At 44.0% G+C, this 14,708-nt stretch overlaps 1 protein-coding gene across 4 annotated transcripts in view; it reads right to left on the reverse strand.

Moving 5' to 3' along the window:
* Positions 1 to 14,708, reverse strand: part of LOC308587413 (very-long-chain enoyl-CoA reductase-like) — a 52,581-nt gene that overhangs the window by 21,714 nt on the left and 16,159 nt on the right. For all 4 annotated transcript variants that reach the window (XR_014008352.1, XR_014008353.1, XM_081195063.1 and 1 more), the window contains exons 8-11: positions 3,757 to 3,829; positions 3,607 to 3,650; positions 2,830 to 2,893; positions 1,797 to 1,885 (exon numbers count right to left, since the gene is read on the reverse strand). Coding sequence is in view for 2 of the 4 variants with exons in the window: in XM_081195063.1 (XP_081051189.1) it covers positions 1,797 to 1,885; positions 2,830 to 2,893; positions 3,607 to 3,650; positions 3,757 to 3,829 (270 nt within the window). In the remaining 2 variants the exon portion in view is untranslated. The remainder of the gene's footprint in view (positions 1 to 1,796; positions 1,886 to 2,829; positions 2,894 to 3,606; positions 3,651 to 3,756; positions 3,830 to 14,708) is intronic.

Consider the following 14,708-nt stretch of genomic DNA (forward strand, 5'->3'; position numbering starts at 1 on the left):
ACATACAAAACACATTTCTTTTTAATATCAGCTTGTAAAAACCTTAGTAATAAAACAGCTGAAATACAATCAGGCACACAACCAGAGAAGTAACTGGAGCCATTTGGATATATGGACCAGAATCCACAAAAGCACAGCCCCCTGGTAGAGTTGTTTTTGCAACCTCGACAGACCTACCCACACACATACACACTTCAATTTTGAAAAAAATTAAAATTATGAGTCTAGAATTCTAGAACACCGCATTTAGTTTCTGTTGAGACAGAATGGAGGCAGTGAGTGCAAGTGTCAGTCTCACGCACCTGTAAACCTGGTCAGTCAAAATTTATGCAACCAGTTAGCCAGTCACTCACCTCCAAGACCTATGGCCTATACAGCTGTACCCCTATCCTAACCAAGTCTTTGTGTTCATATTTTTTTTCCTAAGAATTTTCCCAGTTTGGGGCATTTTCCAGGGAGTCACTATTTTGGGGGTGGAATTCAATTGCACATGGGTAAATTCAGGTTGTACATTTTAAGTGGATTTGACACTCATGTACAAAAAAGAGTTTTTTTAAAAGAAAGACTTTGTGTTATGGAAACAGGGACAACAGTGGTTTGATATGATGTCATACAATCTCCCCACAAACAATGAGGATGAATGCTTAATAATCTGGAAGTGACCTCAGAAGCTGCCCCCAACACTTCTTTACACTCTTCTCAAGTTTTTTTTAAAAAAAAAGTTTGGGAATTTGGTATGAGAGCTTTTAAAACAGGTACATGTACACAAACGTCCTCCCGACATCCTTTAAAAATCTCTCTCTCTGAATTTTAGGTGGTTGCTTCTGAAGGGAGTTCTCCATGGAAAACTCATATATGTGCACACATGCATTCGCTATCTGCATAGTAACTGCATCTGTTTTCGTGGTACATAATGCATTTCCCCACTCTTGCTCGCTCCATAAAGTCTATATTCTTACAAAAGTGACACTCTGCTGCAACATCCCTTTGCAGCAAATGACACTGCAAGTCTCAAGTAAGACAATGAAGGCAAACAATAAATTCCTATGCTCCAAATGCAAAAATCAATATGACGTAGAGACAGAGCTCAGAATATTTTGATGTCCAACACAAAATCCAAAGAACACGGACACACAAAAATGCAAGCAGCTAAATAACTGGTACACTTTTTCTACCCTTTGCTAGTACTGCAAAGGTGGGCTGTGTCACACAGCCTAATTCAGGCATAGGCCAACTTGGCCCTCCAGATGTTTTTGGGACTACAACTCCCATCACCCCTAGTTAACAGTGCCAGTGGTCAGGTATGATGGGAGTTGTAGTCCCAAAGCATCTGGAGGGCCGAGTTTGCCTATGCCTGGCCTAATTCATGGTAGAGCCAGCTCTGCCATAATGTGAAAATGTAATAGGACCTGCATAGTTTCACAATCCTCTAAACAACCTCCTGCAATATTCCTGTTTACACACTCCAATTCATTATCTGACTAATTTAGCTCTTTCACTGGGCAATTTTAAAAAAAACAATCTTTATCTTACCCTTTTTTCATCAGTTTCACTGAGAGGTGCAGCTTAAACGCTGTTTCAAAGTAAAGGGTGTGTTTGAGATACAACTCAGCTGTGCTTTTGTAGCCAAAGTGGGGTAATAAAATACATGCATTTTACTGAGTTTCTCATCCCAGAAGTTGCCCCCATGAAATCCTGAACATTTCTTTACACTCCCCTACAAAAGCAAAATCTTACACCAATCTTTAAGCATAAGCTAAACATTAGTGGTCCATTCAGTTTTCAAACATACATACCTCATAAGTATAGTTAGGGCAGGACACAAAATAAAACAGCCACGTGAAAGGATTTTTCGTCGGATATGGGATCTTACTGGTCTTGGATCCTATTGATTTAAAATATCCACAGAAATGTAAAACTAGTGGTACTTTCTGTATACAGACACATTTTCCCTATAGCATATGGTTTGACAGCATGGCTCTAGTTGGTAAATAAAGGGGTTCTGGTAAAACCCAAAGTAGCTCCCGCAAGTCTGAAGTCTGCTCTTCTCTGGATTACAGAATGATCAGCTGTGGGATGGGATGAAAAGGACCATTCTATAATGAGCTAAGCTAGGAATCATTTTTCGCTCTCCGTAAGACTAGACAGTTTAGAGTAGAAGTCCTTTTTCCTCCTCCCTTGCCTTGCATATTTGGAAATCTTTTTTTAAAATGGCAATGTCATTAGCCAATAACCTATGCTGACTGACTACCTTCAGGCAGTTCCTGCAGTGGACTGTCTGCCTAGAATAACTGTAGCTTTAATCCAATATACTAATATGAAGAAGAAGAAGAAGAAGGAGTTTGGATTTGATATCCCGCCTTTCACTCCCTTTAAGGAGTCTCAAAGCGGCTAACATTCTCCTTTCCCTTCCTCCCCCACAACAAACACTCTGTGAGATGAGTGGGGCTGAGAGACTTCAGAGAAGTGTGACTGGCCCAAGGTCACCCAGCAGCTGCATGTGGAGGAGCGGAGACGCGAACCCAGTTCCCCAGATTACGTGACTACCGCTCTTAACCACAACACCATACTGGCTCTAATTCTCTAATTCTCTAATTCATACTGAACTAATTCTCTGATGCAAATCCTTTTGTAACCAAAACAGCACCGACTAGTAGGTATCAGCAGGCTTGGAGGAACCTCAAGGATTGCAGAAGTATTGATGATCTTTACCAAAATAAATAAATGCTGAGGGGGAGGTCAGTTTACACCTTTGAAAGCCCACCCTAACTCAAGCCAATTAATGATGATGATGATGATGATAATAACAACAGAAACTAAGCACTCAACTTTTACCATCTCTTCTCAAATTACTAAGTGCAACATGGATAGAAAAGTTTCCAGCTTCACATGTCTGCAATGAGACAGAAATAAAGACAATTAAAACAAAGACTGCTTTAAATAAAGAGCCCTCTGAACAAATACAATTATGAGGATTAGTAGAACAACAATGTTCTCATTAGCCCACTCTACACTAAGCACCAGGATCATAGCTGGGGAGGGAAGGGATAAAGCTCCCCTCCCCGCACAATGTGTCCCTTATAAAAAGCCCCCTTAAAGTGGCATCAGTGGTTTAATTCATTGGAAGATTTCAGGACCATTTCATTCAGTTTACTTAATTTTGCATTTATAACCTATTATTATACGAAAAGGGGGGGATGCAACATTTCTTTTAAAAATCATTTTTCAAACCAAAAGAAATTGTGCACATGGTATTATTTAAATTACTAAATTAAAATTATTATTATTCTTCAATTATTTAAATTTGTCAATCCAAAAAGAAGCAAGTCACCCATATCTCTATAAATCTATTTTCCTACAATCCTTTGCCCCTTGCTTGCACATAGTAAATGAGTTTATATGTAATAGCCACATCCCAGATTCTATAAAACCCTTCTGACAAAGGGGAGGGAGAGACCTTCCTCTCTACTGAAACTGGCATTTTAAAGCTGCGGTCAGGAATATAGTCGCCGTTTGTACATCTGCATTTGCCCATTCCATATGCTATCTAAAGTACAACAAAGGAAATTTCTTACAATATAGTATTTATATTTGCAATTTACTCACCAGGAACATGATCAAAGCGAGATTGACCTGCTTTTGTCCATAAGCTGCAAGACAAAAACAAGGGAAGGTTCAATTTAGCACTCAGTTAGCACCGTTAATGAAATGTTAAAACAAAATAAAAAGTAAAATGTGTGTTATGCTGCTACTTACAGGGCGGTGTGTAAAGAGGATGGTTGATATAATAAGCAAGCCAGGCAGCAAATCCCCAGTAATAGAAACAATTCTGTAAAAACAAAAACAAAAAAAGGAAAAGGGGGGAAGCCATTTATATTTGTGTTAATGTTTTACATTATGTGGGGCTATCGCTACGATTTAATCCATGTACATTTGTGATGCATATCCATACCAATTCCAGGGTTCCATTTCTTTGTCACACCTTTATGTGGCTCAGAAGCAAATTCTAGGTAGGGGCTATGTTGCAGGGGTGAAGGTCAGGATGACCAATAGAGAGCCAGGCTAAGAACCTCTGAAGCCATATTATAGGGCCATCTAAAAGCTAAAAGCACAAAGCCATTTTAGAAAGCTAAAGACTATTTCTCTTTCTCATGTTTGTCACTTTGCCACCTTTTGCAGAGGCAGCAAGCATGCAAGCTTGTGGGTGCAGCTAGCTTGCCCCTGCAGGAAGTTTGCTAGTTGAGGTTAAGCCATTTCTGAGAAACGACCCCTGACAAAGGCAAGTAGCAGGATGTTTGCTGACCGTCAGGCTCCAGATATAACGCTTAGGTGTGAAGTTGCTAAACCACAAGGACATTTCTTGGAAGCGGGGGGTTCAGGGGCACTTCCTGGAACTAGTACAGAGGTTAAGCAGTTTATAAGCCAGTAGCGCCACCTAGTGGAATAGGCAACTTGGAACCGAAAGGACACACCAAATTTATTCATTGGTTGAGCTTTAATGAATATGTATCAATGACCATAGGAAATTGTCAATCATTGGCTAAAGGGATGCCAAGGGGCCGAACTGTGCTTTGCAGAAAGATATATAAGTTGACTGCCCCAAAGGGGGGGTGGGCATTCTTCATTTTCCTGAATGCACCCTATTTGCTTTTTGTCGGACAAAAATCCAAATAAAAACTTTTTCTTTAAGAAACTTTGCTGCCTGATTTTTACATTCCTGGTCTGAATACCGATGTCCCTTTCATTTCTGGTGCCGTGACTCGGATCAGAAGGACTTTAAGTGTCCTCAGAGACCAGGAGGCAGCTCCCTTGCCCTCTGGGCAGAGGCAGCGGAGGGCCAACAGACCTCCTGGCTTCCAAAGTGCACACCGAACCTTTTCTTCGGAGGGGGGCAGAAGGCAACTTGACCCTCTTGCTGTATCCTGGGACAGAGGACAACGGATTTGAAGAGCCGAGGTTGGGAGGACAGGGCAGAGAACAGCCGGCTGGGGTGAGTACATGGCAACAAGCCCTGAGGGGATAGAAAATCCTCCTTTTAATTAAGGAGAAGGGAGATCCTGATCAAATCTCCAGCGTGGATAGTGGCATTAAGTAGAAGGGTTGACTGCTGACAACCACCCACGCTTTGGTATTAGGAAGGAGAAAAAGGGGGGGCACAGGGTGGTTAGTGTGTCGTGCAAGCGTCCAACGAGAGAGGCATTTTGTGCATGTATGTGTGTTACCCCGGGGCATTCCCCTGGGGTCGTAGCAACAAGTACTCCATTTCCCAGTCGGGCGACCGCACCTGGGTGAGAAAAGTTGCGAAATGAATGTGTGAGTGTTTGGTGTGGGGACGCTGTACAGGGCCATACTGAAAATGGGAGGGGGAGGCTCGAAAGCCTTGAAAGGTCCAGTAATTCCCCTTCAATGTATGTTAAACAACTTCAAGGAAGGACCAAAATCAACATAGACCAGGGGGGACATCCTGACCAGATTCCCTATATAGACAACTGGCTGAAGGTGGTAGATGACAATCACCCCCCCTGGTTGAAGAAATGCAGGACTGAACATTGCAAAGTCACTCCCTCATGTTAGGTTTTGGAGAGGGAAGATGTACAGAAGAAGTGCAGTGTTTATGGAGAAGAGTGTACAGAACAGTAAGCAGTTATTACTGCATTAACAGAGGAAAATAAAAGAAAAGAGCATGAAACAGGATGCTGCTATAGAATTAATGTAACAGGATCTTGAACAGACAAATGAAGGACTTAATAGATTAAACACAAGTCATTTAGAAGAGAGGTCTCAACTAATTCAAGACCTCCAGAGGCATGGAAGAGAATTTGACAACCTCAGAGAGGTTTTAGCTGAGAAAGACAAAGAAATTTCTGCTATTATTTCAAATACAAATGTGTATTCTGAGCAGATTAATATTCTGAAATGTCAGATCAAGTGCAAAGAGGATGAAATGCAAGACAGGGAAATAGTGTTGTCTAAGGCTGAAAGGGAAGTCCAGTTACTGAAAGATCTACAAACCAAAGGTGTGAACAGTGGAGGCAGAAAGCTTTCAGAACTTTCTGAACAGTTAAGTGCAATAAAATCAGAACTGGCTGAGGAAAAAAAAATTGAAAACGTTAGTAAAACAAAAGAGAATGAAGAATTTGTTAGGCAAAACAAAGAGACTAGCCAAACAGTTAAAGATCTTCATTCTACAATCAATACTTGTGATGTTACTTAAAACAACAAACTCATGGGGTGTGAGTCACAAATTAAATTGTTTAAAGAACAAATAAGTAAATCAGCTAAAAAATTGCAAGAAACAGAAATAGAATGTAAGGAGGAACAGACCATCTTAAATCTCAGGTCGATGAACATATCTCTGTAAAGGAGAAATTGAACAAGTTACTAAAATTAAAAGAACAACAAAGAACAAAGTTTTGTGAATGAGCTGAAATCAGTGAAAGATTCATACAACCAGCTCACTTTACAAAATGCAAAAAAAAAAAAGAAAGGGATGAAGATTTAGCTAATTTATCCAGACAACTTGCTGAACATACTGACCATCTAGAAATTGTCAAAAGGTCACTGCAAAAAAAAAAAGAGGCAGAGATTGTGATATCCCTAAAAGACAAGCTTAAAGTTGTGGAGCAGTAGGCTTTTGCAGAATCCTGATCCAAGGCTTCAGTATTTTAGCAAAACCTCTAAATGAGAATACCAGAGGAAGAGGAAGAGACCCCTTTGAGTGGGGACCAGCCCAACAAGAAGCCTTTGAGACTATCAAGCAATTAGATTCCACAGTGAAAGGCTGGCCACCCTGTCTGTGGCCTGTCGCTGCCACCGCCACACTAGTGGAAGAAACAGGCAAGTTCACGTTTGGCCAGGAGATGCATGTGAATGTGCCCCATTCGGTTCTCACCCTTATGGAATATAAGGAGGCTGAAACAGGCTTTGCCCAACCCATTGAGAAGTCTGCAGGCGCAGTGGAAGCTTGTGAAGCAGACGTGCCTGATGTTCTAGAGAGACCAAAGGGTCCTAGTCATTTTAAGGGCCAGCGTTGATTCTTGGCTGTTGGCAATACTCCAAGGGAGGAAGTCCTGGGTAGCGTGGCAGCCACTGAAGACAGCATGTCAGGCCACAGTGGCAGCCAGACCAGAAGGGGCTGTGGGACGCCCAGAAAGCCCAGAGGGGGCTAGAGAATGCCCAGAAAAAGTACCAAGCCCAGAGGGGGCTGAGGCTGTTTTGGGAAGCTGTTTCTACGCTTCAATAAGTTGTTCCTCAGGCAGCAGAGCACCCAGAAGTGGGGGTGCAAGCCAGGCAAGCCAGGCAAGCCGTTCCAATACCTCTAAGAAAGCCAAAGTCTCCAAGAGTTGTTTGTGTTCTGAGGCGAAGTCCAACAGCAAAAGGCATTGCCCTGCAATTGGCAGCAGGATGCAAGGCTAATGTCCAGAAGTTGAGACGTTACTGGAAGCAGTATGGGGTCCCGAAGAGATTGCCGTGATGCACTGCAAAGCCCATGGGAGAGGCCGGGACATGGTCACTAGGGGCAACCGGAAGGCAGACAACGCAGCTCGTGAAGCAGCTTTGAAACCTCCACCAGCACTCAACGCAGCCCTCATCCCACAACTCACTCCAGACGATGTGGAACCACGCTACACACCGGAGGAGCAACAGTGGGCACGCCAGGAAGGAGCAACACTCCAGGAGGGATGGTTCCGTCTACCAGAAAACCGTGTTTTTGTGCCCCAACATCTGACTACCGTGATTGTGAAGAATTACCACGAGTCCACTCATCTAGGGGGTCCAGCTGCCAGAGCACACCTTGGGAGACTTTTCTATATCACTAATATCCCAGAGGTGTGTCCTGTGCGCCAAGAACACCCCCAGACAAGGCCACCTCCCCCCACCGGGTGTACAACACGTGGGCTTTACCCCTATGGAAAGCCTGATTGTGGACTTCACTGAATTGCCTCCAGCTAGGGGTATCAAATACCTGCTTGTGTTTGTCTTCACCCTGACGGGCTGGACAGAGGCATACCCCACTAGAACAGAGATACCTTGTGAAGTGTCCAAGAAACTGTTACATGAACTCATACCCCGATTTGGCCTCCCCAGAAGTATTGGCAGTGACAATGGCCCTGCCTTCATTGATAAAGTTGTGCAAGAAGTGTGCAAGGCGCTGCAGATAAACTGAAGGCTACACGCAGCCTACAGACCCCAGAGTTTGGGGAAACCTGAGCGTATGAATCGCACCTTGAAGACCCACTTGGCCAAGCTGACCCAGGAGACGGGACTACACTGGATAGATGTCCTGCCCATTGCCTTGTTTCGGATTTGGAGCGCTCCAACCAAGAGACTGAGACTATCACCCTTTGAACTTTTGTATGGCAGGCCACCCCTTTCGTCCGAGACATCCCCGCCAGTTTGGGGCGGGTGGGAGATCACATCACTCAGGAACAAGTGCAATTCCTGTCGCCGTGTGTGTTTGCTTCCCTTTCCAGGTACTACCTCGAGCCTACACTGTGCAGTCTCGCTGAGCCGTCCACCAGTTCCAGCCGGGTGACAGCGTGGAAGCGCAACCCCCTCATCCCTAAGTGGCGAGGCCCATATACCGTCCTCCTCTCCATCCCAACTGCGGTGAGAGTAGCCGACGTGACTCCCTGGGTGCATCACACGCGTCTGATCATCACCTTGTGTCTGACGCTACCGGAAACGCGTTGGGCCACGGGCAACGTGATCCTGCGACTGATCATCACAAGGACTTTCACAAGGACTTTCCCCTTTTCTCTATTATGTTCTGTATTGATTTGCTCTATGTCCTACTGCCCTTTTTGCTCTATGTCCTATTGTCCTGACCCCACTGAGCCATACCAACCCTATTGGCCTGCGGACCTCTGCTATGACTGGTTCGTCTTGCCAGTGGTAAGAAATGGCGTGCTCATTGGTTATTGGGAACAGGGCTTTGATGAGGTTGCCGTATTGAAACATCCCACTACCCCACTGTGGCTTCTCTTCCACACCACTGTCCAGCGCACATGGGTACTGCTCCTACGGGAAGTTGCAGAGACGGTCGAAATCTATCGAGTTCTGGACCGCTCTTGCTGTTGTGGGGGGGTAACCAACTGTCAATCGGGAGGTAGAGCACTGTACCAACCCCATCTGGTAGACCAGGTCCTAATCTTAATCCAGGTGTTGCATGGGACGGAGCCCATCTTAATGCAAATATTGCAGGGGAGGGAGCCTGAACCAGGTGCACATTGAAATTGCTGAACAAGTGCCAGTAAATCCTGCAGCCCCACCTGTGGTTGTCGTGGTGGCTCGAGCCTCCCAAAAATCCCAGAATACTGCCTGAACTACTGGGCCTGGTAACTCCACATCTAATGCCCTTGAATGTGGTAGGGTATTCTTGTGGCTGCATAAGGGTTGCCACCCCAGGCTTCAGCCTCCATAGGCCCTGGTCAGAGACCACATAGGTGACCTCCACCCAGTAGGACCAGCCTTTGAACTTTACAGAGTCTATTGCCATCCCTATAGCTCCCGAGGCCTAACAGTGTATCAGTGCCAGGCGGCCACTTTTCCCTGTGTAGAGTGGGAATGTTTTGTGTGTAGACGCTGTTCACGCCTCAGTAGGGCCAGGAGTTAGAGGCCCACATGACCTGGCCTTCGTGGGCCACCATCCCTTTGGCTTGTGGTATTACCCTTTTTGTGGTATTTCTGTGTTGGTGGTACAGTTCTTCGTTCTGGGCCACCGAACATTCCTCGAATCAGGATGTGGATCATACCCTGCCTCCTGATGGTTCTCACCTCTCAGATGGCCACCGGGGGGAGGGAAAACACCTTCCTGAATATGACAACAGCTGTAGCTAAGAGCCTGAACAGGTCTGAGTGTTACAGGCTGATTTGTACCACAAAATTAGTCTAGATGGTGCAGGTCTCCCCAGTGTATGTAGTTGAATTAGTTCTTAGCTCCCAGGTTGGTCATGGTTAAAAGAGATTTTGCTTGTGATTTTACTTCTCTTCGTTACCATATTACTCTTATCATGCTTTTTGCCTTGTCTTATTCAGATTGTACGCCAAATGGTGAGCCGCTCAGTTAATGCAGCAACACGTACCTATATCCTGGCTCTCTATGATGTTGCACCTATAGGTCCATCAAGCGAAAATGGAGAACCGTGACCGGTCAGCATTTTCGTGATGGAAAGGGGGGAATGCAGGGGTGAAGGTCAGGATGACCAATAGAGAGCCAGGCTAAGAACCTCTGAAGCCATATTATAGGGCCATCTAAAAGCTAAAAGCACAAAGCCATTTTAGAAAGCTAAAGACTATTTCTCTTTCTCATGTTTGTCACTTTGCCACCTTTTGCAGAGGCAGCAAGCATGCAAGCTTGTGGGTGCAGCTAGCTTGCCCCTGCAGGAAGTTTGCTAGTTGAGGTTAAGCCATTTCTGAGAAACGACCCCTGACAAAGGCAAGTAGCAGGATGTTTGCTGACCGCCAGGCTCCAGATATAACGCTTAGGTGTGAAGTTGCTAAACCACAAGGACATTTCTTGGAAGCGGGGGGTTCAGGGGCACTTCCTGGAACTAGTACAGAGGTTAAGCAGTTTATAAGCCAGTAGCGCCACCTAGTGGAATAGGCAACTTGGAACCGAAAGGACACACCAAATTTATTCATTGGTTGAGCTTTAATGAATATGTATCAATGACCATAGGAAATTGTCAATCATTGGCTAAAGGGATGCCAAGGGGCCGAACTGTGCTTTGCAGAAAGATATATAAGTTGACTGCCCCAAAGGGGGGGTGGGCATTCTTCATTTTCCTGAATGCACCCTATTTGCTTTTTGTCGGACAAAAATCCAAATAAAAACTTTTTCTTTAAGAAACTTTGCTGCCTGATTTTTACATTCCTGGTCTGAATACCGATGTCCCTTTCAATGTAAGGAATGACTCTGTTCTCAATGGTTCTTATTAAGTTCTATGGAACAAGCCAACAGAGCAATCCTAAAGTGATTATGTGGTTTGCATCATCCAGAACAGGAGGAGGGGAGCACTTTCAATTCTCTCCTGTTGATGCTAATAGGTGAGGAACTGGTATACCAGTTCCTGGGCTGGCCTTTTTTTTTTACCCTTTCTGGGAAACAGCAGCTTTGGCAAATCCAAGGCCTTTCCCTGACCTGTCCCTGGAAGAATTCAGTTTCTGGCTCTACCATTTAACTTTCCACTATTGGTCCAGGTGGATCTCCCACAGAGAGGGAGGTCATCATAATCCTACAGCCCCTCAGTCCAGGGAACACAAAATTGCTCCCTAAATTAGCAAGACAGTTGAGAGGAGGGACAAAGCTTTCTCTCTGCTCTTACCCTGAGGGAGAGACACCCACAAAAATGTATGCCTAAGAACAGAGCATACGGAAACGCCTCATGCTTCTCCTGCCTTTATTGAGACAAGCCCACTTCCTGTCAGCTATTTCACTACTAAACAGAAGACCAATTCCAATTATTATTGCCCAGTGCTATTTTTCAAGAAAAATCGTTCTCTTAGAACGGCAATGGCGCCCACTTGAGAGGTGCCAGAACTCAGTTCTGGCGAGTTCTGACTGAAACAAAGACCAGGACCTGCCCATTATTTGACAACATTCAGCCAAAAAACCCAACGTCTATAAATTTCAGAACAGAGGAGAAAATTTAAGGAAATGGCTCTTAAAATGAGAACATTTTCCTCACAGTTATTTGTTAAGCCTGGATTTGATGTTCATTTGCTTGTAGCACAGAGGAAAGTTCATAACTTTTAAACGCTTCTGACCCCAGAGTTAAGCTCCCTACTAGTGTTTATAATGCATTTAACGAGAGAACACAACCCCCAATTTGTTATGTCTTTTACTCTACAACATTCTTTGTGCAGAAGGCACCCATGGGCTTTCCCAGCTATTGTTGGGAATTGTGGAAATCCCATTAAATGTGAATGAGCCACTGTTCTTAAGTGTCTTCAGCCGAACAGACAGTTGCTCAAACGTTAATTTAACTTAGACAAAGGTATGCTTCTTGTGATAATGTTCAACTACACATAGCAGAAAGAAACTTGGTGCCCAAATACACTTTTTCCTTTTCTTTTCCAATGCTAACTTAGCCTAATGCACTGAGGCAGCAGCTAATAAAAGTGAGTGGTCCCCAATACTGGTGTGAAACTTGGCAATGCAGGGCCTTCATCCCAGGCCAACTTCTTAAATGCAGCCACAGCCAAAAGCCTCTTATTCCTATCCAACAAAGTTCCACAGAATATCATTGCTATTCCTTATGTTTTCATTTACCCAGTCCCATCGCATTAATAATTGTGATGTCCCCTTTTATAAATATTTTTTTCAATAGTTAATGCAGCTGCAGCAGGTGATTTTTGTATTAATGCGTTTTTGTATCATTGGGAGAAGAATGCTCATTCACTTCAGAGACCTCCAAATGTTGCTGGAACGCAACTTGCATTGCCAATGTTCAGTGATGGTGGGAGTTGTCCAACAATGGCGCCTGCAATGCATGGGGTTGGACTAGATGACCCTCAGGTTCCCTTCCAGCTCTATGATTCTAACATCTGAAAGGCCAGGTCAAGAAGTCCTAAGGCCCTATCTGCACTTTATAGGTAAATCAGCACCAAACCACTTTAAACAGCCAAAGAATCCTGGAAACTGTAATTTGTTAAGGGTGCTGAGACCGGTTAACAACACCCCCTCACAGAACTACAGTTGTACCTTGGATCCTGGTACTCGGACATTTTGGCTCCCAAACACCGCAAACCCGGAAGTGAGTGTTCTGGTTTCCAAACGTTCTTTGGAACCCAGACATCCGACGGGACCTCTGCAGCTTCCTGCAGCCAATCAGAAGCAGCGCTTTGGTTTCCAAACATTTTGGAAGTCAAACGCACTTCCATAATGGATTCCGTTCGACTTCCAAGGTACAGCTGTATAATTACCAGAGTAGTTTAACAATCAATCCCTTTTTCTAGGGACCTCTACCGGTTTAAAAATATTATGTGTGTCTTCATTTTACATTGCGTAACTGCAGACAGTTCCACACTGTGGAATCTCTCAGTTGAGTATGCTAGAAGAAGATACAGAGGGATTTTTTTGACTAGGTGCTGACAATAACCAAAGCAGCTACTGTATAGGCAAGCCATCAGTGGCTATGATTGTTCTCACCCAATCTTGATGTTCTTCCAAGACAGAATAAAAATACTTTTTAAGGATAAGTATCTGCATTGGACCAGATCGAACGGTAAATGTTGTAATTAATGTGAACTACATAATAACATAAGCCAGTCTGAATAACAGACTGTAGAGTTAAGTGATCTCCACTTCACCTGAAATTGATAGCAGTAATAAAATAACTGGCCAGCTGCCACTAGCCAACTTATTCTTCAGATGCATTGTCATTCAGCATAGGGCTTACTGGAAGCACTTAAAGCACCATCAAAAGGACCTCTACAAAAATCCCAAAGAGCTATACTCTTAAGAGTTGTATCCTATCCAAGGAGGTCTACAGCCGTAAGTGGAAACTAAGAAAAAGTGCATGGAAAGTTCACAGAAATCTTGGGTACCATATAGGTGAACATGTTCATGTGCAACATGAATAATCCTTGCTACTTTTTGTCTTTAAAATATTAAGTGGTGTTACAGGCAGGATGCAGCAGATCTAAGAAGAAAGAAACCGAAAATATTCATTTCATCACTGCCGTAGCAAGCACATTTGGGTCCATTTCATTAGTTAAAAATCACTAACTTTTCTCTTCATATAGCCATATTAAAAGGGAACTGCTAAAGGTTCTATGCAATTCCATCAGCCATTCTACACAATATATTAAATAAAGATATTATTATTATTATTATTATTATTATTATTATTATTATTATTATTATTATTATATATCATAAAGGTAAAGGTAAAAGGACCCCTGACCATTAGGTCCAGTCATGACCGACTCTGAGTTGCGGCACTCATCTCGCTTTATTGGCCGAGGGAGCCGGTGTACAGCTTCCGGGTCATGTGGCCAGCATGACTAAGCCACTTCTGGCAAACCAGAGCAACACACGGAAACGTCGTTTACCTTCCCTCTGGAGCAGTACCTATTATCTACTTGCACTTTGACATGCTTTCGAACTGCTAGGTTGGCAAGAGCAGGGACTGAGCAACGGGAGCTCACCCCATCGCGGGGGTTCGAACCGCCGACCCTCTGATCAGCAAGTCCTAGGCTCTGTGGTTTAACCCACAGCGCCACCCGCATCCCAATATATATCACAGCATTTCCTAAATAGAATTTTCACAAGCCCAGGCCAAATAAAGTAATTTATTCAAGCTGTTTTATACAAGCTGTCAGAAAATTTAACTAATTATAAGCACGGGTAGATTTGCTGGAACAAGGCACTATGCGTTGCTCATTCTATGGCCGAGTTCAGATGTTAACACATGCCTACAACAAAAGTGCCTTGGGAGTTGGACTGTCACCAGAGACACATCAACGTCCATGCGATATGCACTCTGGGAATACCAGCATCTCCAAACATGGCTTTCCTACATGACCCACACCATCAAACAAAACGTGGTGACAAGACAAAAAACTCCCAAGTGTAGGCACTGTTTGTCAACCAACAGCACTCCCGTGTGAGTGGTTTCAGATTGTGAGCCCAGAAGCGGTCCCACGTTTCCTGAAATCACCAAGGTCCTGTGGGTGCTACAAGCTGGCTCTCTAGAAGTTAT

This window comes from Podarcis bocagei (assembly GCF_964188305.1).
Source record: "Podarcis bocagei genome assembly, chromosome: 5".
NCBI classification, from domain to species: domain Eukaryota; kingdom Metazoa; phylum Chordata; class Lepidosauria; order Squamata; family Lacertidae; genus Podarcis; species Podarcis bocagei.